Genomic DNA, 23,251 nt, shown 5'->3' with positions numbered 1-23,251 from the left:
CAAAATATCATGCATCATGAGGAATTCTCTTATTCCTCTTCCACACCCAGCATCTATATATACAGGTTCGCTCACGTCGGGCTCTCACATCACACCGGCATTAGACCGATTCCTCCGCCGGGTTTCTTGATGATCTTACCGTCTCTCTTGACCCCAGACAGCCGGGAAGGGCCTGCTCCTCCCCCTCCGGCAAAACCAGAATCGCCGCTTGCTTTGCGGGATTGGTTACCTCCGCTGGTATTGCGCTTCCTCACGCCGCCCTGTCCTTTATTGCGCTTATTATAGGAGGCCTTGCGCCCCCCGCCACCGCCGCCTCGGCCACCACCGCCTTCTCCTCGCACCCACGGCCGGGATGGTCGAGCTTGGGTTTGCAATTCAGGGCTGCCAGTTTGATTTGCTTGCTCGAGGCGGGAATGAAACGCGGAAACTTCGGGTCGTGGCCGCTGCGGTGGTGCAAAAAAGTGTGAGGTCTCGCCGGCACTAGGTTCTGCATCGAACTCAATGTCGGAGCTAATGAGGTCTACGATATCCTCGTCATTCTGGTCAGTCCCGCCCATCATTTCCTCATACATTTCCTGATGCTTGCGCAAAATCGGGAGCAGCTTCGGGCCGTGCTCTCGAACCTTGTCGCCATCGATGCCAGGAATGCGGCCCATGCGGTCAATAGTAGTAGTCCAATTGATGGCCATTTCCTGAAATTGCTTCTCATTGAAAAGTGGCCGTCGAAGCTCCTTCTTGTTGCGTATATGCTCTTCAAGTCTCCGTGCTTGTTGCACAAAAGCCATGACAATGTCCTGGTGTATTTCGGGTAAATCTTCCATGCACTTATTGGAGTGGATCGGAGGACCAAATGGCTTCACTGGGGTTGCTTTTGTGGCGGGTTGCTTTTGTTTTTGCTTGCTGGTGCTGGGTTTGGCTGGTCGGTGGCTGGGTAAGTCGGCAAAAGTGTCGTCCTCGTCCTCATCATGTCCCTCTTCCTCGTCCGAAATGACGAACCCATCATCGGCATATCCGTGCGAAGTTGCTGGGTAGTCCTCGTCATCGCTATCAAGCACTCGAGGGCGCGTGCGGCGCTTGCCCACCGGCGAAGACACATAGGTTGATTGCAAGTTGAGCGTTTCCTGGCCTTTACTCTTGGTCTTCTTGGTGGAGGGTTTCTTTTTTCCAGCAGCAGCTTCGAGTTCACTGACCTGCACCGGTATCATCAGCTGTTGCTGACGATTGAGAAACTGGTAAGCCCTAGGCCCTGTGGCCAAATATTGGATAGCCATGCCATATTTGCTAACTACGTTGTCTTCGCAGAAAGCCTTCTCCGCCAAGAGCTTGTCGATGACGTTGATGATCTGGTGCTTCATAAGCCCCCGACAGTCGCCAAAGCACTCGCCAGAGAATTCTGGATCATGCGGCTTCTTCTTTTTGCCGAGTAGATAGTCCGCGCACTGAGACCCAGTCAATTTGGTGCGCTTCTCGTGAAGCTGAATGACTCTGATGGCCGATCTGGCGCAATCTGAAAAGTCTCGTTGTTCAAACACCTTTCCCGATTGACAATTGTCACAATTCTTCTGGCATTGTGCCGCCGAGAAATCTTCTCCAAAGTAACGCAGGACTTCTGTTCGGCGACAGTCCCATTGGTTGTCGCAGAATGAGGCGACTCTGTTGAGCATCTCCATTTGCCTGTCCTTTTGCTGTTGGTTGCCTTCACCATCCGTGATCATCTTCTTGAGAACTGTTATGTCTCTTTTTCCATAGAGAAGAATGCAATCGGATGGCTTGCCATCTCGGCCTGCACGGCCAGTCTCCTGATAATACCCTTCCAAGCTCTTCGGCAGTCCGTGGTGAATGACAAATCGCACATCCGGCTTGTCAATGCCCATTCCGAAAGCAATAGTCGCAACAACCACCTTAACATCACCTTTTTGCCATTTCTTCTGCACACTGACTTTCTCGGGGGGTGTCATGCCAGCATGGTAGTGATAGGCAGAGATACCTGCCTCTCCGAGTTTCTTGGCGACATTTTCCGTCCCCTTGCGAGATAGAGCATAGACGATGCCAGTCAGACCAGCATAATGAGAGTGAATTAGGTCAGCGATGGTTTCAATGGAGCTGGCGGCTGTGCCCTTCGGTCGGACTTCGTAGAATAGATTTGGTCTGTTAAAGCTTTGTGAAAAGACTTTACAGGTGTGCATGCCAAGGTTGTGCCTGATATCGACGATGACGTTTTGCGTGGCTGTGGCTGTCAATGCCATGACAGGGACGTTGGGGAATTTCTTGCGCGCTTGACCCAGAGCTTTATAGTCGGGGCGGAAATCATGGCCCCATTGGCTCACGCAGTGCGCCTCGTCAATTACCAGCCTGGCAAACTTGCCGTTCTGATACAATTTTTGAAGCGCGGCATTGAAAGCCATGTTCTTGCTGATCATCTCGGGCGTGATGTACAGTAGCTCAATAAAATGTTCTGGGCTGCGTTCTCCAAAGGCATTCATGACTTGTCGTTTATATTCAGCGGAGCATTCTCCGTTGAATGCGACGGCTTGAATTCCAAGTGCCTTCATGTGGTCCACCTGATCTTGCATGAGACTCAGTAGCGGAGAGATGACAATGGTGACACCGCGTGTCTTGCCTGTCCTAACCACCGCAGGAAGCTGGTAGCAAAGCGACTTACCACCGCCAGTAGGCATCAGAACAAATGCATCCTGGCCGGACAAGGTTGCGTTGATGGCTTCCAGCTGATTTTGTCTGAACCCTTTCATACGAAACCTATCCTTGAGCATCCTCTGCACTTCTGGAGACCAGGGGAACTTCATCAGATGCGGCGGGATGGTCAGCTCTGGCTGCACAACGACTGCAGGCTTTCGGGATGCAGAACGAGCCCTAGAGACTGGTGCAGCATTTCCAGACGTTTCAGAAAAGACTCTGCGGCTCTTTTGGGACTGTTCCTTGCCCGATTGCTGACTTTCATAGTCTTGTGCAAACGCTAGCATATCCGCATCGTCACTGAAGTCGCTGAACTCATCTCGATCACGCTGGGGGATGCTGCGGGACGCGTTCTTGGAAGATTTCTTGGCAGATCGTGGAGGGGGTGGGAGCATAATGTCGTCATCAAACTCAGACATGAGCTCGTCCTCGAATGGATCAATGTCTGCTAGCGTTGTTGATCGCATATTATTGAGAGCAGGCCGCAAAGCCTGGCTACCAGGAGCCCTGGGGAATGGCGCGTCAAGTCTTTGCGCTGCCTCTAAGCCAGCTGCATAGCTGTTGATACCAGTATGAGGGTAATGATGCAAGAAGCTGGAGCCGGGGGTCTCTCCGATCTGAGTTTGATGGACAACTTGTGTCGCATGCGCCATGCCAGGTTGAGGATCCAAACTCGGCTCTGACATGTCAACCGTCACCCCCGCTACGTGCTGAGTTCCCAGCACAACGTTTTCAGATTGAGAAGTGCCTTGCCCAACCGGTACCAGGTCGAGACAATCAGCTTCTTCAACACCAGCCATTGTTAGCTCTTGCATCAGTTCTTTCTCTTTTTCTTCCACTGCGATCGTAATCTCGTCGAGCTTTGCCTCGTCCTCGTCAGTCTCCATCTCTTCGAGGTATGCCTTAGCAACGTGGGCGGCAATGGCCTCACGCTGCTGGCATATTTCAACATATGATCGGAAGGATATGGTGAGTGCTTCGAGAGACTTCTTCTGCTGCAACAAGCGTTCCTTCTCTGTTTTGATTTCGCCACGTTTCTCCTTTGTACATCGCGCCTCTATCGCCTGTTTAAATTCGCGTGCGTTTTGCTGAATAAGAACATCGAGCTGCTGGAGTTTGTTGTCCAGAATAGTAGGATTTTGTGACAAATAGGACAATATGCGTGGGGCTTGGCTCGATTGCACATCGTTTTGCGGCGGCAGCATGATGATATCGTCTGTTGAGGTATCTGCCGAGGCAGTTGTCCCAAGTCGTGGCTGGGGTGAGTCCGCTACTACTTGGCTAGCCTCTGACTGTAAAGCTCGTACTTGCTGGCTCCGCTGGGATATATTTGCGGTTTTGAATGACGGCGGCGTTACAAACTCGTCATCGGAGTCGGGAATGAAGTGTTCCACTCGCTCAATGTGTGCACTCATACCGTCGGGAAATTGAACGAGTGGTGGCGTCGCTGCTGGAGTACTCAATCGTCTGCTATCATGTGTTTGTATTCGCTGCTGTGAAGATACGGATACTTCATTTCGACATTGGGAAAGGCCGGATTGGGGCCGTTTCGCAGCAACCGCCCGACTTGGGGACGAAAAGTCGTCCGGAACACTACTGATCGAATGGAGCCTCTGTTTTCGGGCAGAGTGCATTGTTGTTTCCGCATCTCGATTTTGGTGGCGCTTAATGCTGGTTGAGCCGTTCTTTCGGGAGGACGACTTCCAAGCTGGTGTCGACATTGGACGTTCGGTGCCAAGCATTTGATATACATCAGCGAAGTGATCCTCAAGGTCCGCTTCAAAGCCATTGATATCGCTGCTCTTTCTCTTTTTGCCGCTTTTGGGTTGCGAAGACGTTGTGCTCTTGCCAACAGACGATTGCAGTCGGACCTCTTTAACAAACTCCAATGACTCGGCCGAGTGCAGTGTGTCCGTTGTCAAGTCCATGCATTCAAGGTCGTCGGCATCGATATCCGTAAACTCCAGTCCAATGCTCGAAATCGGTTGCTGGAACGCGGGTTTCGGTTTGCTAGAGGAATATTTTCCAAGGTCCGTCCGCGAGCTCGAGGGCGGGTCTCTCTTGCTTGTGCTAGCTCTGACATCGTGAATTGTTGAGCCGGAGGATTTCGGTGTCGTATTTGCGGATTTTTGAAACAGTAAAGAGGGCTTTTGGGACTTTGTTGTCGAAGTCAAGCGGCCCATGTTGTCCTGGGACAGCTGGGCCGAGCCGTGCGCTGGTGGTTCTTGCCCGGTCCTCTCACGAAGTCCATTTGCCGTGAGGCTGGACAACGATTGAGAAGTTTGTGAGTCTTGTGGCTTGTCCTGCCTTCTCAGAGCCTGAGGCCGGGGGCTGGGAGGCAGGATTGAGTCCGACGCGTCCGAAATGCCGAGATACAGTCCAGAGGGCGTAGGAAAGTGGCGAGGCGGTGGTGTTGCTAGGGAAATGTTGTCGAGCAGCCAAGTCAGATGGTCGGCAAGGTTGTTGCGAGTCATGAATTCGACAGCTTAGCATCGAGACGAGGAGTGAGAACGGCTTCTGAGAGACATTTGACAAGAGCTGGTCACGACAATAGCTGGCTGTTTATTGTACTTGGTACCGCCATCGTGAAGCATCGTGCCTGGCCGGACTAGTGGGGTCCGCGTTGAGACGCGTCGGTTAGTCAGCGAGATGCGAAAACACGTGATGGCGGGTTTGCAGGGGAACAGTGTAAGTGGTCACTGGGGAATGTTGATGGATTGTTGCTAGAAAAGATGAGGGTATCGAGGTTTTTTTTTTTTTTTTTTCAGCAATTGCGATTTATTTCTCGTGTTGAGGTGGTACGTCCACCGAGCGTCGTTCGATTTGACTTGGCTGAGAGTACGTACCGTTGGCGGCCACAAGGCGGCGGCGCGGCGGTGAAGCGGGCTTGACATGACGCAGGAACCGGGAGTAAAGATATGAAAAAAACTTGTGAGACTTGAATGTTGTGCAGCCAAGACTGTCAGCCAGGTACGGCACTAATAATAATACAGAGCCAGGATGCACTACTGAACCCATACACAACGGCAGACTGCGACAACACGACGATCTCTGGCGCTTGCACCAAGATCAACGCCAATGGGCCTTGAAGCAATGACCACGTTTTAATTTGTTTCTAGACATGTAATTCCACAGCCAAAAGAAATTGTCTTCCAGCACTGCACACCGCAAATCGTACTTGTTGCTGAAGGTTCAACGAGGCCGCTCTCAGGCACCGAGAGTGGGTGGGGAGCGGCTGTCGGCGGCATCGGCGGACAAGGCTGGCGGCGCCGCAATTCGGTGTTGCTGCAAGTTTGCCTGTGCGGCTCCGGCTGCCGGGCAGAAAGGCGGTTGGCCGAATCGGGTAACTCTCAATGCGGCTGCAAAATTCGCTGCTGCTTTACTGGAGCGGGCTTGTGCCCGACCATCTAGTGCGCGACCTTAGACTAAAGCGGCGCCCATCCCGCCTCCACCGATGTTCAGGCCCCGTCGCCGCATCGACAGGATGCTTGGTTCCGTGTGGATCCGAGTCTGACTGTGATTCAATTCTCTCGTAGGCGGCTGTCGGATTGTGTGGCTCGATCGAATCCTGATGATAAATGGACGATGCCTCTTCTGATTTTGGTACTGGCTTCCTTGGCACTTCCACTCACTAACGTTTCTCCCCTGTGATACTCGCTTGCTTCTCTAATCCAACACTCGATTGTATGTGGAAACGATTGGATGCTCGAATCCCTGAAACTACCTAATTATCGATATTACCAAGATTCCGTCACAATGGCCAAATCCGAAGTTGTCATGGAATATGGGACGGACCCGACCTCGGGTCATTCGTCTGATGACGAAAACCACCATGGCAGTCTAAAGACAACTCTTCCTCCTCCACCAAAGGGCGGCATCGTCGGTCACTTTACGAGCGATATTCGACCAACCATGTTCGCCGAATTGCAGCTGCTGATACTCACTTTTTGCACTGGCATTCAAGGTACGTTGAGTTGGCTATTCAACATCCAGCACATCTCCCGCTAACCTACCTTGCCGCCTAGACGCCACTACCTTTCCCGACTACCACTGCTTCGCTTCCAACCAGACTGGCAATACCGTCCTCCTGTGCCTGGCCATTGTCTTTCCTCAAGCCAACGGTGACCTCTTCATCGTCCCCAACATCGGCATGGCCCTCGGCCTCTTCCTCAGCGCCGGCTGGCTGACGGGACAGCTCGGCCACATGGTCGGCCCCCGCAAGCGCTGGTGGCTCGTTCTCTGCAACCTGATACAGACCTCGCTCGTACTTGCCGCCGCCGCCGTGCAATACAAGTTTGGCGTCCGCGACCGGGGCTCGTCGGCCCTCGCCGTCATTGGCCTGCTGGCCGCCGCCTCGGGCAGCCAGGTTGTGCAGTCGCGCAGTCTCGCCATGACGGAAATCAGCACGGCCATGGCGACGGCCGCATGGGTCGACTTGATTATCGACCAAAAGCTCTTTTCCATCAACAACCGTCCCCGAACCCGCCGGGTTGCTTTTCTCCTCGCCCTCGTTCTTGGCTCTCTGATCGGTGCTCTCATCTACAGGGAGGTTGGCTCTCCGACCGCGATTGCGGTTTCCGGCGCTGGAAAGCTCGTCGTCACACTCATGTTTATTTTCACCAACGCCGAGAAACAGCTGCAAAATAGCTCAGCGGTTTAATTCACGGAAAAATACACATTTTACGCATTCACGATATTTATACCCTGATCCTTATTGGGATCTGGCGTACCGCTTTTATTTCGGGTTGGCATCATAGCGGTTCACGCATTCCACTTTCGGCATAGAGAAAATCACCTTCATATTCTGCATAACATCATATTAGATTTTTCAATTAACTAGACATTTCTGTAATAATTTTACCTGAATCGTGTTTTCCACAGTGTCTACTGCCCATCTCGTTGGAAGCATGACGAACGTGGATGCCTATGCCCGACATGTTTTAATTATCATACACGGAGACACCGAAATCAACGCCCACTATAGCTTGCAACTGCCTTGACTCAAAAAAAAGGATGCTTGACTGTGCTTAGTATCAAGTCGCCGATACGCCGCCGATTCCGCCGATTGTGGCGCTGGCCCGTGTTACAAGCCTTATTTCCGGGCGAAGGATTTTCAGCTGGATCCGTCTTAACTTGCCTTTGCGAAGATACTTTCTAGCCAGCCACATTATGCAGGGCTGACACCCCGTTGTGAAGTTGACCTCGAGCTGAGCGTTTGTCCCTGCAGAAGGCTTGCATGAGTTATCAGTGGCTGGATCCTCGAGAATTAATGCATCGGCTCGGTATGATCGCTCGCTACTATACTACATTGCAGCTAGCTTACTAGAACTCTGTCAACTCTTTCGCGACGTTTTTACGTGTGTGGCAAAAAAAAATAAAAATGGTATTAGCAATTATAGTGAAAAAAATCCACGCCTTGTCTTTTTTTATTGGCCCGATTGATTGCCCCAGGGCTATGCTGAGGAGAGGACCAAGCACCACTTCACAGCAGTTGGTAGCCCATCACACTGCCGGTTTCCCGTGAACTCACATTCTTTGGTGCCGTGCGTTCCCCGACTAAGTCTGATGCTATCATAGTAAGAAGAGAGCGAGGGTGGGTGGGTGGATGGAGTGCAAAGACATGGATTTGACGACCGGCATGGAAGCGCAATGCCGGCGTGGCTCGAGTTCCTCGAGTTCATACATTTGTTGAATCCGATCTATCCTATCAGTATCGTGATCAGCGCCACACCCGTATAATCCCCGGCGGTGAGCACCGCTCGGGCTCCCTCGGCCGAGAAGCAGATCAGCCATGACAGACCATGCTACCACAATGGCTCAATCCTTGCGCACTTATCCTGAGTAACTCGTACATGGGGGGCGAGTGTATCGCGGCCCATCGAAGGAAGATTCAGGACGAAACTCGGCCCTATAACGAAGACTTGCAGAGACATTCAGACGATAACCACGTTGCTAGAGCGAACTGAGACACGGGCGCATCAGAGACAAAAAAACAGTATAGAGAGATCTCTGGAAGATCCCAGCCAGCCCCTTCGCTTGTATGAACTACTAAGCGACCGCCATCCCGCAATATTGAGCTAGGTCGATCTCCAGGATGATCCCGAATATGTTCCACAACTTTAGGTGATGAGGCCGTAAGCAAGGACGCCATGAGGCAACCTAGCGGGAAGGACGTGCTACTTGACCGCCAAGGCCGATACGCAGAGCCACGGGTAGACCGAGTATCATCTGCAAGCTTATATGTCGTGCAGCTGGTCTCAGAGCTTTGACGTGCAGATTTCCAACGTCGTTGGACTGGCCAGTCTCGTCAAGAAGCCTGGTGCCACAAAGACTACTGTGCAATGATGGTTTCCAAATACCAGGGGACTACATTCTCATGAGCGAGACGAAAATGCCCCAATTACTTCTTCACTAGTTTCTCTTGTTGTACGCCGCACTAGGCAACTCAAACCGGCCATCTACCCCATATGATCGACAGCATCCGAATTGCGGGGGCGGAGCATGTTCCTGACTGGGCTAATTGTCCGTCAACGCCCGACAAGTGCCGGGATTTCGGATAGGAAAAAGGCCGTAAAACACGGTTGAAAGGGCAAATACGATGAAAATACTGGAAGGCGCTCTGCATACTTTCAGACAGCATTCTGTGGGCGCAATGACAGAGGCAACATGCAGCAACGCAATTGTGGTTGCACCATGTAAGCGCCACCGTGACACAGATGCCTAGGTCGAGGCAAAAGGAACGGGGAGCGGAGCCGAGGGCCAGCTGCTCGTCAAAAAAAAATAGATTTCAGCTTCACGATTCGGAAGAGCCTCCACAAAGCTGCCGACTGGCTTGCGGGCTGCAGACCATCATCCGTTGCGGCAGCCTCCTGGTAGCGGTCCGCTATCGTAGCCGCAACCCACTCCCCCCCCCCCCCGGACTTGGTCTATGTTGACGCCAACCGTGAAACATGGAGAAGAACAGGCTGCTGGCCTCGGCGCAGTCTACCAGGCTGGGAATAGTTGGCAAGTCCGGTCGGGCAGTCGCCCCGTTTGAGTCCGCTTGCATCGACGGCAACGCCGTCGTCTGAACTGGCCCCGTCGTGTAAGCGGCCAGGCGCACGCGACAAACCAACCCCGCCATTAACATGCGAGATGTGTAGTGACTATTCTGTATTTTGTTTTTTGTTTTTTCTCTTTTCCCTTCTCTATAAAGAGGGCGGTTTCTGCTCTCGAGGAGTGAGGGGGAACAGAGCAACAATCTGTACACCAGTCAAGAAAAGAAGCCATTGGCGCAATTCATACCAGGAGGCAACCCTGAAATTTCCAACCCTCACTTCTTTTCTAATCCAGCATGCAACCTCTCAACCTGCTCCTTGCTGCCCTCTTTGGCACCGCGGCCCTGACCGCGCCGACCTCGGGGGACCGCGCATACGCGGATCTGGCGCAGCGTGGCCTCGACACCAACAAGTTTCTCCAGTACATCCTCACCTACTTCCCTGGGCAAATGGCCGTGCAGGACGCCTGCGCCGTCATCGGCAAGGGCGAGACCCTGCTCGGCGACGTCTTCCGCCTGTCGTCCACCGCCAACAGCGACGGCTGCAAGGACGTCACCGTCGTCTTTGCGCGCGGCACCTGCGATCCCGGCAACGTGGGCGTCCTCACCGGGCCGGCGTTCTTCGCCGCCGTCAGGGCGGCCGTCGGAGGCAAGAGCGTCAACGTCCAGGGCGTCGCCTACCCGGCCAGCGTGGCGGGCTACCTCGACGCCGACAAGGCTGCCGGCCTGACCATGTAAGTCTGCCACACAGCGAGGGGTCGCTATCCTCCGCCCCCTCGTACATCCGGTGCGGGACAAGCTTGGGGCTACTAATGTTGCAAATGGCAGGGCTCAAATTGTGCGCGATACTCGCTCTGCCTGCCCGAATACCAAGATTGTCATCTCTGGCTACTCCCAAGGCGGCCTCGCGGTCCATAACGCGGCCGACGCGCTTGGCGGCGACATGTCCAATGTCAGCGCCGTCGTCGTCTTTGGGGACCCAATGTCTCACTATCCCGTATCCAACATTGACGCGAGCAAAGTCCGTATTGTCTGCCATGGTGGCGACAATATTTGCGACGGAGGGGCCATCATCTTCCCCCAGCACCTGACTTATGCCGCCGACGCGGCGTCTTCCGCTGCCTTTGTTGCTTCAAAGGTTTAAGCCTGTACTTACTGAGGTTGTACAAGGCGCAATCTGTATACAGTTGCGTATTTATAAAGGGAGAAATTATATGGTATTATGTTGGCATATTCCTGTTCGTGGTGCACTGGGACTACACTACATAGTCACAACATTCTGCTCTGTCGCGCATGTTCTGCACGATTTCTGTCTTGTTCGCACGACGTGGTCGATTCCAGCTAAAATAAAATAAAATATACAATCTATTACTTCAATCTCCTAGCGTTTTCTTGTACTAATGATATGAAAGAAATTAAAGAGTCAAAAGGGCAAAAAAAGATGTGCGACACCCGCGTCGAGCTCATCTAGCTGTGTCCTGTGTCGGATGTGTTCGACATCGTCAGAAACGAGGCACCCATATATTTCGCACATAGAAATCCCATACTGTAAATCATCAATCAACTGTCTTCACGGCTACCCCTGGACGCGCATAATCTTGAAAGCAGCTCTGTTTCAGTAATTCCAGAAGCATCAGCTTTTCCATGGTTTGCAAGACCGAGTGGGCAACGCCTGACGAACGCGTGCCGCGAGAGCGAGAAAGGACCGCCACGAAAACAATTGGACGTATTACATATCCCTCAAGGCGACTCCAAAAAGTTCAAAGACACAAAATGACAAGTCAGTCAGGCCCTGTTGAGGAAAGGCGTTGTGCATCACCAAGCCAGTGGGCCGGTATAGGTTGTTGGTGTGTAATAGCCATACTCTTCTAACAATCAAGCACCCAGGTCTTGTAATTACCTAACGGCGATGCTCTCAGCTCAGCTCAGCACCAGGATGCGCCAACCCCGCGTCAGACACGGACGTGTTCCAGGGTATCACGGACAACCGCCGTCATATGTATGGGCGGTCGGCAGAGATAACAACGCCTCCGCAAAACCCCAGAGGCCAAAAAAAAATCCAAATGTGCCGGAGCTAGTGTGCGTTGGGCAGGTGAGCAAGCTCAGGATTTCCCTCTTCGGGGCTAGCAGGTGAGTCTGAAGTCTGGGGTGCCGGTCTGAGAGGGACGAACGATCATTCTCTTAATAATAACTTGTTCTGGTGGCGGTGGTGACAGGTCGGAGGAGCAAGAAAAGAAAATGGCTACTGTATTTCCCCGCACGGCGGTACGCTAGAGTAGCGCTTCTTGGATATATTGCTTTGTGGGCTTGCCAAACACGCTGACCCATGCGATGATAAACTCCGAAATCACGGATCCGGATGTGGGTTTCTACACCAAAGACTAGCAGCCGAGGCGGGACAAGTCTATCTCGTCGAAAGACTATCTCGTTGGCCCAGATGCTAGTGTACAAACTAAGCAAGTAAAGTCATGGCACATCTACTTGGTGCCCGTGGTCTCCCTCCTACTCATAGACTGACCACTTCATCAGTCGAGTAGATACTTTTATTCTTGTCTCTATTGTCTTGTAGTCTTTTGAAATGTCTGTAGTTCGGTAGTTCGGTACATGTGGCGGTCTGCCAAGTACGATCCAGTTCTCGTTGATGAGGCGATACGCTCAGCTGTCGCCTCGCCCGCGCCCCAGCGCTCATGACAAATAGAAAAGACATAGGTTGACGCCAAGTCCATTCAAGCTGGGTTGGTTATCTTGGTCACCATGTTTTATTCCGAGTCTTTTTTGAATTATTTAAGCTATACGGAGTACAAGAAGCAGTATAGTATTTGGCCTGACCCATCATCTGTCAGGGTATCCAGGCGGGCCAAACCCCAGTTCATCTGAAAAGGGGATTATTCTACGGATACATTAATTAATGCGATGCACTTCAACGTCATTATAGTACGGGGCCACAGTGGATTCAAGTGACAATCGTGTCGCGGCCTGCCAAAGACAGCCTAGCCTGTCAGAAAGACGCCCAAGATCCCGAGATGAAAATGCCGCCGTATTCTCCGGCGGCTCCGAAAACGGACGAGAGAACCCACGGCCCATCGCTGATCAATATGTAGCGACGGATAATGGATGGACCATTGATCATGACATTGGCAACTTGAGGCTTCCGTACTCACTCGCTCGCAGCCATACAAGCCCGAGCGCTAGCCCGCGGGCCGGCCAGGCACAACGGGCGGCTGAATGCCCGCCCGGAAAAGCAACGGCTCTGGATTTCCACGCGAATATACAGAGTAATAGCCCTGATACTGGACCCTTGGTTATCTTTTACGCTGCCCAATAGCTTGCCTGCCTAAGTTCTGGACCGCGCCACGCGCCACGTGCGCCACTGAGGGTAGCCGGCCACGACTATTGGCGAAAGAATGCCGTGCGTTTGTCATGATAATGGATAGATAACTAGACGCCAGAGAGGCCCTGAAATAAAAACGCCCTGGCTCCAATGCAATTCCATTACATCACAATTTACCCCGAAAAAAGCCACCCCCCCTCATGAGGCTGGCAGCTGTCACAATTGAGGGGACAGCTCGTTGTCAACCTAATCTCACTTGTCAGGAAGCAAAGGGACGATTCATGAAACAAGAGTTCTGGGGAACTACCGTTGGAGAAGCCAGGAAAATCTCCGTCAAGATTGCCTGGCCTAACCAAACATGGCAGGTACATGGAGATTTATTCGACACAGGAGAGTTGGCTTGGCCGAGCAGTCGACGTCGTCTGCGGGTTTCGGCGGCCGACATTGAACTCTCAAGGATGCTCATCACTCGATACTGTACCGTGGAGCTTCTCCTGCAACCTCCATGATATAAAGCCCGACCGTTGCCCCCGACCATCATGGACAACATCATCATCACAAAGCACTCGTCTCTCAACTACCAACTCGCAACCAGCTAGCTTCCCACCATGCTTTCCAAGCTCGTCTCCGGCCTCGCGGCCCTTTCCCTCGCCTCGCTCGCCCTGTCGCGCCCCAATTCTGGCTATGCCATAGAAGGGCGCTCCCTGGAAGAGCGCTCCCTGGAAGAGCGCGCCGCTGTCAGCAGCACCATCTGGTGCGGCCCGGTCCTCGCCGCCGCCGCGCGCCAGGTGTCCGCCGAATGGACCATTCCGCGGGTGACCCTGCCGAGCCCGAACGTCGGCCAGACGGCCCCCATGTTCTACCAATGGGTCGGCATGGATGGCGTGCGTGCCTCGAGCTGCGGTTCCGCTCTGCTCCAAGCCGGCACCTCCCAGGTGGTACGTATTTCTTCTTTCGTGTTTCTCTCTTCTTCTTTTTGGACTCTTGTCCAGGCCCAAAGTCCAAATTATTGACTTGTTCAACCCCAGTGGAACGGTAGAGCCTTCGTATACGACGTCTGGCTGGAGTTTTACACCCCGGCTAACACGTCCTCGTGGCACTTCACCTACCCAGTTGGTATGTGCTCGAACTCAAGCGACAAGCGAGTCTCAAGACAGAGTGAAACTAACAAACCGGAAACCAAGTCCGTCCTGGTGACAATGTCCGCACGACCGTGACGGCCGGGTCCGATTCCCTTAGCGGAACTGTGTAAGCCAGCGTTCTTTCGCAAAAAGGCTCCCCGTGACTGACATTTCATCACCAGTCTCATTGAGAACCTGACCAACCGGCAGTCGAACACTTGGAACCTGAGGGCCACTGGCAACTACCCTCTCTGCTTCCAAAACGTCGAGTGGATCAACGAGGCTCCTACCGGCAAGCTGCCCGGCTTCCCCAACTTCAGCTTCAACTCGCTCTCTTACACGGACTGGAACGGAAGAGTGTCCACGGCTACTGGCGCTAACCTCTGGTACATCAACACATCCAGCGCGCAGTGCTCTGCCACCCTGTCGAGCGATGGCAGGACCGCTTCCTTCACCAACGCGGCTCCCCGATAGTTGCTTCACCAACGCTGCTGCCCGGTAGCTACTTTATCAACGCGGCGAAAGTTAGCTTAGAGGTGATTTGCCTAGGTAGCTGTTTAGTTTCAAGAACTTGAAAGAATAAGAGAGAAAATTGTGGTCCATATTCGACTTGTCTTCTGAATACCGTGATTCGAGGCTAGACGAGTGTGTGTACGTTGTACGAAATAGTCAAGAGTCTCCGCAACCGGTGCCAAGATTGGAGTCAGTTGAACGGGGCAGAGATGTCTTGGATGTACAACAAAGCCACCGATGAGTTGACAGTTCAAGACGAGCAGTGGAGCTGTTGCCTGCGATCGTGCCTACAGACCGCCGTCTTGGATGAACCTATCGGGGGCGGAGCTGCCGCCTAGTGCTGGTCAGGGGTATAGGCCAAGCCGTGGCTAGCACCAAACCGTCTTGTTACCGAAGGCTAGCGAATGTGGTAGCGAAGAGCGGCTGCTGGACCGAGAGGATTCACGGCCGGGGATACGAGCTGCCAGCGAGGCTGCATGATGTTGTTTGTGGAGGTTTTGGCGGCTGGCGGCGGGCAATTGGCCGCCACTGGAGCTGCTGCCTGCTGCCTGTGCAGAACTGCACGCTACGGTGACGACCAGAGACGAAGCCGCAAAAAATGGAAAAAAAGAAAAAATGGAAAAAAATTGTATCATCTTCTATTTCATTAATTCGTATCATTTCGTATAGAGACATTGAGCTTCCTGTGCGGATACCGGAGACTCTATGGTCTTGCAGCGCACTTAAACATGGGAATAGCAACAAGCATCTTCAACGGACTTAATAAGAGCAAGAAAGGTGCACTACGGTCTTATTTGCTATTATGATTCCAAGTTGTCATTTCTACGACGAGGCGGGCAAATATACTGCCAGTGAACAATACTATTGTCTCCCATTCTTCCTATTTTCTTATTATTCCTGAACTTTTTTATCTCTCTACTTCTAACTATCTTTCTGACCTTGTCATGTATTTGTTTTGTTCCCTTTCTTCATTACTAGGAAACCTCTTTAATAATAGAGTGTAAACTCATCTGTCTGGCCTCTCTTTGTCCCGCATGCTAGCTTCTCCTTGGCAGCTGATGGGGTTCGCGGCACTAGGCTTCAGCTGCTTTATTCACGATCGTAGGCAACAGCTCCACTGCACACCTTTAACCCTTTAACTCTTCATCACGGCCTTGTCAGTGTGGCGTCTTGGCTGCGCTTTGATAGGCAGCATGCGGCGATGGCGTCGCTTCAGCTCCAGCTTGTGGAGCTTGCCTGCCTAAGAATGCCTTGACAATGGGGAATTGCAGGCGCCTTTGTTTCCTCCAACTCGAAATCTGCCTCAGGAGCCGACAGCCAAGGCTACTTATAAGCCGTCGCTATCCTCACGACTTGAAATTGAACTCGACGCTTCAATAAGACTGGCGCATCCAGCTCACCACATCGTCACTACTTCTCAGCTCGAATTTGTTCGGGTCAATTGCCATTCTCTCTCTCAGTCCTCTCCAACAGCCTTGATCCTTCTTCCCTTGTCCACCACCATCAATACCGCCCGCCATGGAAGCCCTCCCACAGCTGCCTGCTCCTCATGGACAGCTCGCTCGTTACATCGCCGACAACACAGACAAATCCATGATTGACATCATGGAGCCCTATCGCAAGTACGAAGCAGCACTCCGAGGCGTTTTTGCGCAGGATCGCCAGAATCCTGCTCTCAATGACCCGCACATCAATGTTCTACCCCTCTTCACCGAGGATACCAGCCGCATCACCACCCGGGCTCGAGACCTTGCGTCCGAATCCGACGAGGAAAAGTCCAAGTACATCATGGCACTTCCGGACGAGCAGCGTCGGGTGCATGGTTCTCCGGCCACCGTCGGCAGCATTGATGCGTTCAAAAAAAACTTCAATCTCTTCTCTGAGTCTTCTCTGTCAGAACTTGACTGGAGCAATGTTGTCGCTGCTGGTTCTTCTGTCGTCAATTGTCTCTTGCCTGTTCCCGAGGCCTTCAATGTGAACAAGCGCAAGCTCCGCGAGTACTATCACGAAAAGTTTTGCCCCGCGTCGGACGTTGACTTGTTTCTCTACGGACTTACTCACGATGAGGCTGTTGAGAAAATTCACACGATTGAGCAAGCCATCCGTGATGCTATTCTGAGCGAGGTCACCGTGGTGCGTACAAAGTACGCCATCACGATTGCAAGCCAATACCCCGTCCGCCATGTTCAGGTTCGTCAGAATCTAACCCCTCGACAAGCCTCGTATTTACTAACCTGATCAAGATTGTTCTGCGTGTTTACAAGTCCGTTAGCGAGATCCTCACTGGTTTCGACATTGATGCGGCAGGAGGAGCGTATGATGGCAAGCAGGTGTACGTGACACCCCGTGCGCTCGGAAGCTTCATCACTCAGGTGAATCATGTCGATCTAAGCCGCCGGAGTCCGTCATATGAGAATCGTCTTTCCAAATACTCTCATCGAAGCTTTGAGGTGTATTGGGCTGATTTGGACCGCAAGCGAGTCGACCCAACTATTTTCGAAAGAAGCTTCCAGCGAACCCTTGGCCTGGCACGCCTTCTCGTTCTTGAGCGGCTACCTACCAGCTCAGCGAGAGAGACGTACCAGAACAAGAGACGCCAGGAAAGAGGCAGGCCTCAGATTCAACGTCAAACCTTTCGTTTGTTCGGTAATATCAAGGGCAACCACGAGGATGAAATCGCTGATTGGCTTTCCGAGGAGGATGTCAGCAGCTACCATACCTTCACGGTGCCGTACGGAGAAAAGTTCCACGCCAAGCGCATTGAAAAGCTTTGCTATACCAGAGACTTGCTGTTGAATGCAGAGTGGAATCAACCCAAGGATCGCAAGGTCTACTTGCATCGGCACCCTGCATTTTTTGGTCGAGTCGAGGATGTGATTGAAGATTGCTGCGGCAGCTGTCCGGTCCCTGTCACGCAAGAGGAAACCGAAGTTGCTGAGAAGGAAGCAGAGATATACATCTCGGGCAAGGTATCGTTCATGATTGATGATCCCGGCAGACAGCAGATTGGCTCTTTCAATCCTCTCACAGAGCAGGATTGGACTGATATGGCCTACGTCGGCAACACCGCTCGACTATGCCAGTCCATTGTCGACGGCGATCTAGAGGATGTCATGAACTGGTTGTCTCAGGAAGGTGCGGATCCGAATCAGCGAGACTACACAGGCAGATCGCCTCTTCAACTGGCTGTCAGCTCATCTACTGCCGAAATTGTAAAGTGTCTAGTCGATCATGGAGCCCGCTTGACAGCGCGCCTTGTGGATGGAAAGACGGCTCTTCACCTCGCTGCCGCCCGCGGAAATGCCGAAATTGTCAAGATTTTGATGGAGAAGAGCATCAGCAATGAGGAAGAGGAGAATGACAAACATGACCGAAAACGACGAGCTGAAAAGTCGGAATCGCACGAAACAAAAGAATCCACCAAGGAATCGCGCGACAGCGACGAGGAATCCGAAAGCGAAGATGAAGACTCGGACGGGGAGCTCGTAGAAGCTACCACGACGGCAGACGTGGTCTCTGTGATTACAGGTTCCTTTGTCAAGGTCAAAGATGCTTCAAAGGGCGATGAGGATCGTCTTCCAGAGGAGTCCGAGGATGAACCAGATTACTACCAGATTGACGTTTTGGGGTGGGACATTCCGTGCTCTCCTCTACATCTGGCTATCGCAGAGGGTCACGAGCATATTGTCCAGCTTCTTTGCGACGTGAGTGCCGCCCATGCATCCCTGTCCTTTTTTTTTACATTCTAACATGCAACTAGTACGGCGCCGATGCCATTCTCCCTGTCAAATTCTTGAACTACGAAAATGCAGCTATTCTCACCCTTGTACTCGCCTTGTCCCTGCCGCCTGCAAAGGCAAAGTCCATGGCGGAGCTACTTCTGAGACTTGGTGCCATGTGTTCCCAGGCGGAGGGCAATGGACGCACCGCTTTCCACCAATATCTGAAGAGTGGAAAGTCTGAAATGGTGGACTTGCTTCTAACCAATGACAAGGCTGCCGCCAAGGCCGCAGTCAATCATCTCCTAATGGCAGGTTATTCTTGGAATATGACTGTGGAGGCGCCGCTTCAGATCGCCATTGAGAATGGTGACAGCGTCATGGCCATCAAGCTCCTTGATATCGGCGCGAGGCCTGAGATCGATTTCGACACCTGGTTGAAGGCTTCCCATTTCGCCACCGACGTCAATGTTTCCTCCAACAATCTGGAAGATAACAAAAAAATGTTCAAGAGGAACGTTGAGCAGCCTTTGCTCTGTGCAGTCCGAGCAGCAAGCGCCGATGTCGCTCTTCGACTTATTGAAGGGGGAGCAAGTGTCAATTGCCTGACACCCACCTCGGAGCAGCTGCTCCAGAATACTTACATGAGATCCCACAACAAGGGGGAGTCAATTCTTGATGTGCTTCAGCATATCATCAAGAAATTGAGTGAGCCCGAGGACAAGATCTCGTATCTGAACAAGCCCAAATTGCTGCCTGGCATGGACGAGTACTTGGCCAAGCTCACGCCTGGTTCGTATCTTCATACACTCGTGTCACACGACATCAAGAACAAGAAGCGGGACTTTGAGGCAAGTCTCAAATCTTACGAGGAGCAGTCCAAGAAGATGGACGCCAGGGGTGGTGCCAAAGAGAAACAGGAGGCCATTGATTCAGCAATTGCCGAGTTGAAAACGATTGAAAGGGCAATGATTGCTGCCGGTGCAAAGACATTCACTGAGTTGTATCCCGACGTTGAGACGGCCAAGGAACACAAAAGCAATCAGTACTATGGAGCTGAGAAAGAAAAAGAAGCCGTCTACGATTTTGACCTTTGGTTTCACAACGACCGCAATATGACAGACGGCCGCCGACAAGGATATATTGAGCTGTAAGTTGGCAACTTCATCTCGACTTTCTTATTTTCTTTGTTGATTTTATTTTCTTTATTTCCCCTCCCCCCCTTTGACGCTTTTACTACTTCCCGCCAATGCTAACTTGACAACAGAATGGAGGCAGCATGGCAAGGCGACATCAGCAAGATTAAATCGTTCACGCTTCAGCCTTGGGGCCCCAATCAAGATCAGCCTCCTCTCATGGCTGATATTCGCGATAACCACAACCATACGCCATTTTCATTTGCCTTTTTGAGAGGTCACTATGGCGCTGCAAAGACGGTCCTCGACGTGATGCAAGCGCAGTGGACTCCGCCGGAGAAAGACGAAGTCCGGTACAAGATGGATGGCGATGATGGTGACGGCGACGAGTACAGCGATGATAGGGACTGTTACTCGGATGATGACGACTCGGAGAATCATGTTCGGGTAGTTTCGGAAAAGGTGGACAAGAAGTACACGATCGACAACATCGGCGAGGTTTCTATGCAGGTAAAGTCACACACTAAGCCTGCTGAGCGGCTCATGGCCGGTTTCCGGGTCTTCACACTCGATAACGGCGAGCTTGTCGATGGCGAAGTCTACGGTACACTTTTCGCGCATGTTATCAAGAACGATGACATGACTGGCCTGAAGGAGCTGCTGGACATGGCCCAGCACTTCTCTGAACCTCCCAAGGCGGGCGACGAGGAGAACAAGTCAACCTTTACCTTTAAAGACACCGACTTCATCTTGGCTGTCAAGTCTGGAAACACGCAGGCGCTTCGCCAGATCATCAAAAAGACGGGTGCTGGAGTGCCACTGGACAGTCTTGTCAAAAAGAGCGGTGTCGAGCTAAAGCAGAAGTCTCGATACTACGAGGGCCTGACTGTCTATGGCAAAAAGAGGTATGCTACCATGACACAGATGCGGGAGAAACAGAGACTAATACAACCATTGCAGAAATGACTGGGCAACCGCCGGGCGCAACATGGTGATCCGAACCTCTGGCGTTCAGACACCGCCGCTCTTACACGCTGCGCTAGGCGGCCGGCTCGAATGCGTCGAGTTTTTCCTCAGCGACGTTCCGCATCGACTGTATAGCGAGTTCTCAAAGACCAAGCAAGCACAGGAGGACTCGCGCCTGAAGCATCTCATGGATGCTCCTGGCGGGTTCAACCGAGCAATCTCCAAGTGGCTCGGGGCAGACAGTACGTATTGCATCCTCGACTGTCACAAACGCGAATTAACCATCCTTGTCAGACGAGCTTGTGCTTCACTGTGCTGTCATGGCAGATCCGGGCCCGGAAGCCAACGAACTTGTAGAGTATTTGGTCGAGAACTCTCCCGTTTCTCTGGAAAAGAAGGCTGCCGGCGGATGCACTCCGCTGATGATTGCCTGCCAGCTTGGGCGCATCGGCTTCGTCAAAATCTTGATCGCCGCCGGCGCAGACCAGTCTACAAGAAACGACAAGGGCGAGAACATTATCCATGCAGTAATCAAGCCCGACAGCCCAGTCTGTCGCGCCCGAACCCTGCTCAACCTGTTGGACTCTGATCTGCGCAAGCATCTGTTCCAGCAGCGCCAAGCGCTCAAGGAGAACGGCACGTCCCCGCTGCACTCGTGGATCCTGGGCTACAGCAGCCGCGACTACAACTCTGCTTCGACCAAGAAGGTGGTGGCCATGCTCCGGCTCATCCTCGAGTACTCCAACGGCGAGGAGCTCGACATGCTCAACGGCGCCGGCGACACCTGCCTGCACAGTGCCATCTCGCAGGGCCAGCTGGCCGTGATCCGCTGCCTCGTCGATTTCCGGCCGCAGCTGCTGTACCGCGAAAACGCCGTGGGCCGGACGCCGGCGGAGCTCGCCAACGACCAGCTGGCGGCGCGCGTCTTCCGCACCGCGCGCGACAGCAACCGGCGCGCATACCGCAACGACGGCGCCAGCAGCAGCGCCCTGGCGCTCAAGCAGCGCGACCAGGGCGAGTTCCTGCTCGACAGGGTGGCGCAGGACGAGCTGCTCCAGAAGCAGGCCGACGCCATGCACGCGGCGTCGGGCCTGGCCGAGGCGTACACGCCGCACCAGCTCGCGCGCATCCTCGGCGCCATGGGCCTCGACAACCCCAAGGACTGGGACCGCAACGACCTGCAGGCGTCGGACCATCTCGCTGACCGCGTGGTCTGGGACCTCTGCGCCGGTGCCATGCGCCGCCACGCGGGCAAGCGCCGCCTCGTGAGCCTCAACGAGGCCAACGACGTCGCGCGCCGCCTCGGCGAGAGCGACGTCACGTCCCGCTACTTTAGCGTCAACAGCCGCCACGCCGCCGACGACGACGACGCGGGGCAGGACGGGGACAAGGAGGAGGATGAGGCCAAGAAACTGTCCGACTTTGTGCGCGAGTCGCTGCAGTGCGCCAGCCGGTGGCTCGTCCGGGCGGTGGATGAAAAGGCGGAGAAGGGCATCGCCAAGTGTGCGCAGTGCGACCAGCACCACACCGAGGAAGAGTAGGAGACTCTTTCCCAGTCCGCTCCATGTTCTGTTCTTTCAAGTTTACTTTGCTTCCCCATCTCCGTTTCCTCATGTAGCCACGCCGCGATGCCTGATAGTGTACGCATTGAATTGATATTCAGTATTTGACTCGAATTATTGAAAACGCCCCTTGAACTCATCAGACATATTTTGCTATATAACCAGGAGTAGAATAAACAGTCGTGTATTTTTCACAAGGGCCAAGCGAAAAGACCGCGTGGTGGATGTGGTGTTGTCAACAAGCAACGGGGAAGAAGCATTACAGTATTTTTTTGGTTCCCTTCCTCTGCATCATTTTCAAGATACCACGACCACCGGGGCACCATCTCCCCAGAGGCCTACCACCGACATGGCAAACGCCAGTCCCGCCAAACCCGCCTGCACCGCATACGCACGCTGGAGGCCCTGCACGCGGCCGCGGACGTCTTCTCCGTTGACCAGCTCATCCATGTCCTCCTCGCTCGCCGGCTCACTGTGGACATCACCGAGAACCTCGTAGCTCGCCTCCATGTGTGCGGCGCGCTGCTTCGGGCGGGTGGCAGGAGGTGTGGCGGCGGCGGCGGCGGCGGGAGCAGGTACGAGGAAGCGCGGGGCGGCGGCGCTCACGGCAGCGAGCACCGAGGCGTAGACGAGATACGGATGGCGCGCATGGCGCGGGGCCAGGACGAAGGCGAGGGCGAGGGGCAGGGCCGCGAGCGAGGAGAGCGTGAGGAGCGGCGCGCGGAGGGAGTTGCCGAGACGGCTGAGGGCGTCGCCGGCAGCAGCCGACGAGGGCAGCGAGAGCAGCGCGGGGAGGGCGAGCCGGGAGACGGCGTAAGAGACGCCCTGCGAGAGAATATTGTGTTAGTTGCGGGGCCGAATGGCCTCTCGTTTCGTTTTGTTTCGCTGGCGGGGGGAAGGGGAGTTCATTGGCGAACAAACGCACGGTTAGTAAGCCGAGGGACACGGTCCCTACAAACTTGAGGAGGGGAATGGCCTTGAGCGCCATGGTTCTCGAGTCGTTGGAACAGGTGCTTTGATGCGCGGAAGTTGTGGCAAGGAGGATGGGGGGCGGGAAGAGGGAAAACGGGGAGGAAGGGAAACCAGTGGCAGCCGACGGAGATGGAATGACCAGTGACGTTGGTTGGCGCGCCCGGGGCTTACAGCGCCTGAGGAATTGGCGCTAAAAAAGGA

At 53.5% G+C, this 23,251-nt stretch overlaps 6 protein-coding genes across 6 annotated transcripts; 4 read left to right on the top strand and 2 right to left on the bottom strand.

The window, feature by feature from the left end:
• Positions 1-89: 89 nt before the first annotated feature.
• CCM_06274 (RecQ family helicase MusN) lies at positions 90-5,278 on the bottom strand (the record flags this gene model as incomplete). The annotated part of the gene is made up of 2 exons (XM_006671415.1): positions 90-5,179; positions 5,266-5,278. The coding sequence occupies 2 exons, from the start codon at positions 5,276-5,278 to the stop codon at positions 90-92; spliced, it is 5,103 nt and encodes a 1,700-aa protein (XP_006671478.1).
• A 1,172-nt stretch (positions 5,279-6,450) lies between these two features.
• Positions 6,451-7,875, top strand: CCM_06273 (DUF1275 domain protein; the record flags this gene model as incomplete). Its single annotated transcript, XM_006671414.1, has 3 exons — positions 6,451-6,658; positions 6,720-7,348; positions 7,726-7,875. The coding sequence occupies 3 exons, from the start codon at positions 6,451-6,453 to the stop codon at positions 7,873-7,875; spliced, it is 987 nt and encodes a 328-aa protein (XP_006671477.1).
• A 2,152-nt stretch (positions 7,876-10,027) lies between these two features.
• CCM_06272 (cutinase precursor, putative) lies at positions 10,028-10,874 on the top strand (the record flags this gene model as incomplete). The annotated part of the gene is made up of 2 exons (XM_006671413.1): positions 10,028-10,464; positions 10,559-10,874. The coding sequence occupies 2 exons, from the start codon at positions 10,028-10,030 to the stop codon at positions 10,872-10,874; spliced, it is 753 nt and encodes a 250-aa protein (XP_006671476.1).
• A 2,795-nt stretch (positions 10,875-13,669) lies between these two features.
• On the top strand, positions 13,670-14,656 carry CCM_06271 (Concanavalin A-like lectin/glucanase; the record flags this gene model as incomplete). The annotated part of the gene is made up of 4 exons (XM_006671412.1): positions 13,670-13,999; positions 14,090-14,177; positions 14,246-14,309; positions 14,365-14,656. 4 exons carry the CDS (start codon positions 13,670-13,672, stop codon positions 14,654-14,656), a joined length of 774 nt encoding a protein of 257 aa, XP_006671475.1.
• Positions 14,657-16,213: 1,557 nt separating this feature from the next.
• Positions 16,214-22,057, top strand: CCM_06270 (ankyrin repeat protein; the record flags this gene model as incomplete). The annotated part of the gene is made up of 6 exons (XM_006671411.1): positions 16,214-16,885; positions 16,939-18,399; positions 18,456-19,564; positions 19,682-20,455; positions 20,511-20,758; positions 20,844-22,057. The coding sequence occupies 6 exons, from the start codon at positions 16,214-16,216 to the stop codon at positions 22,055-22,057; spliced, it is 5,478 nt and encodes a 1,825-aa protein (XP_006671474.1).
• Positions 22,058-22,375: 318 nt separating this feature from the next.
• Positions 22,376-23,066, bottom strand: CCM_06269 (uncharacterized protein; the record flags this gene model as incomplete). Its single annotated transcript, XM_006671410.1, has 2 exons — positions 22,376-22,903; positions 23,004-23,066. The coding sequence occupies 2 exons, from the start codon at positions 23,064-23,066 to the stop codon at positions 22,376-22,378; spliced, it is 591 nt and encodes a 196-aa protein (XP_006671473.1).
• Between the last annotated feature and the right edge of the window lie 185 nt (positions 23,067-23,251).

This window comes from Cordyceps militaris, assembly GCF_000225605.1.
Source record: "Cordyceps militaris CM01 unplaced genomic scaffold CCM_S00004, whole genome shotgun sequence".
NCBI classification, from domain to species: Eukaryota; Fungi; Ascomycota; class Sordariomycetes; order Hypocreales; family Cordycipitaceae; genus Cordyceps; species Cordyceps militaris.
Note: the sequence above shows the minus strand (reverse complement) of the source record. Positions and strands in the feature narration are given on the sequence as shown.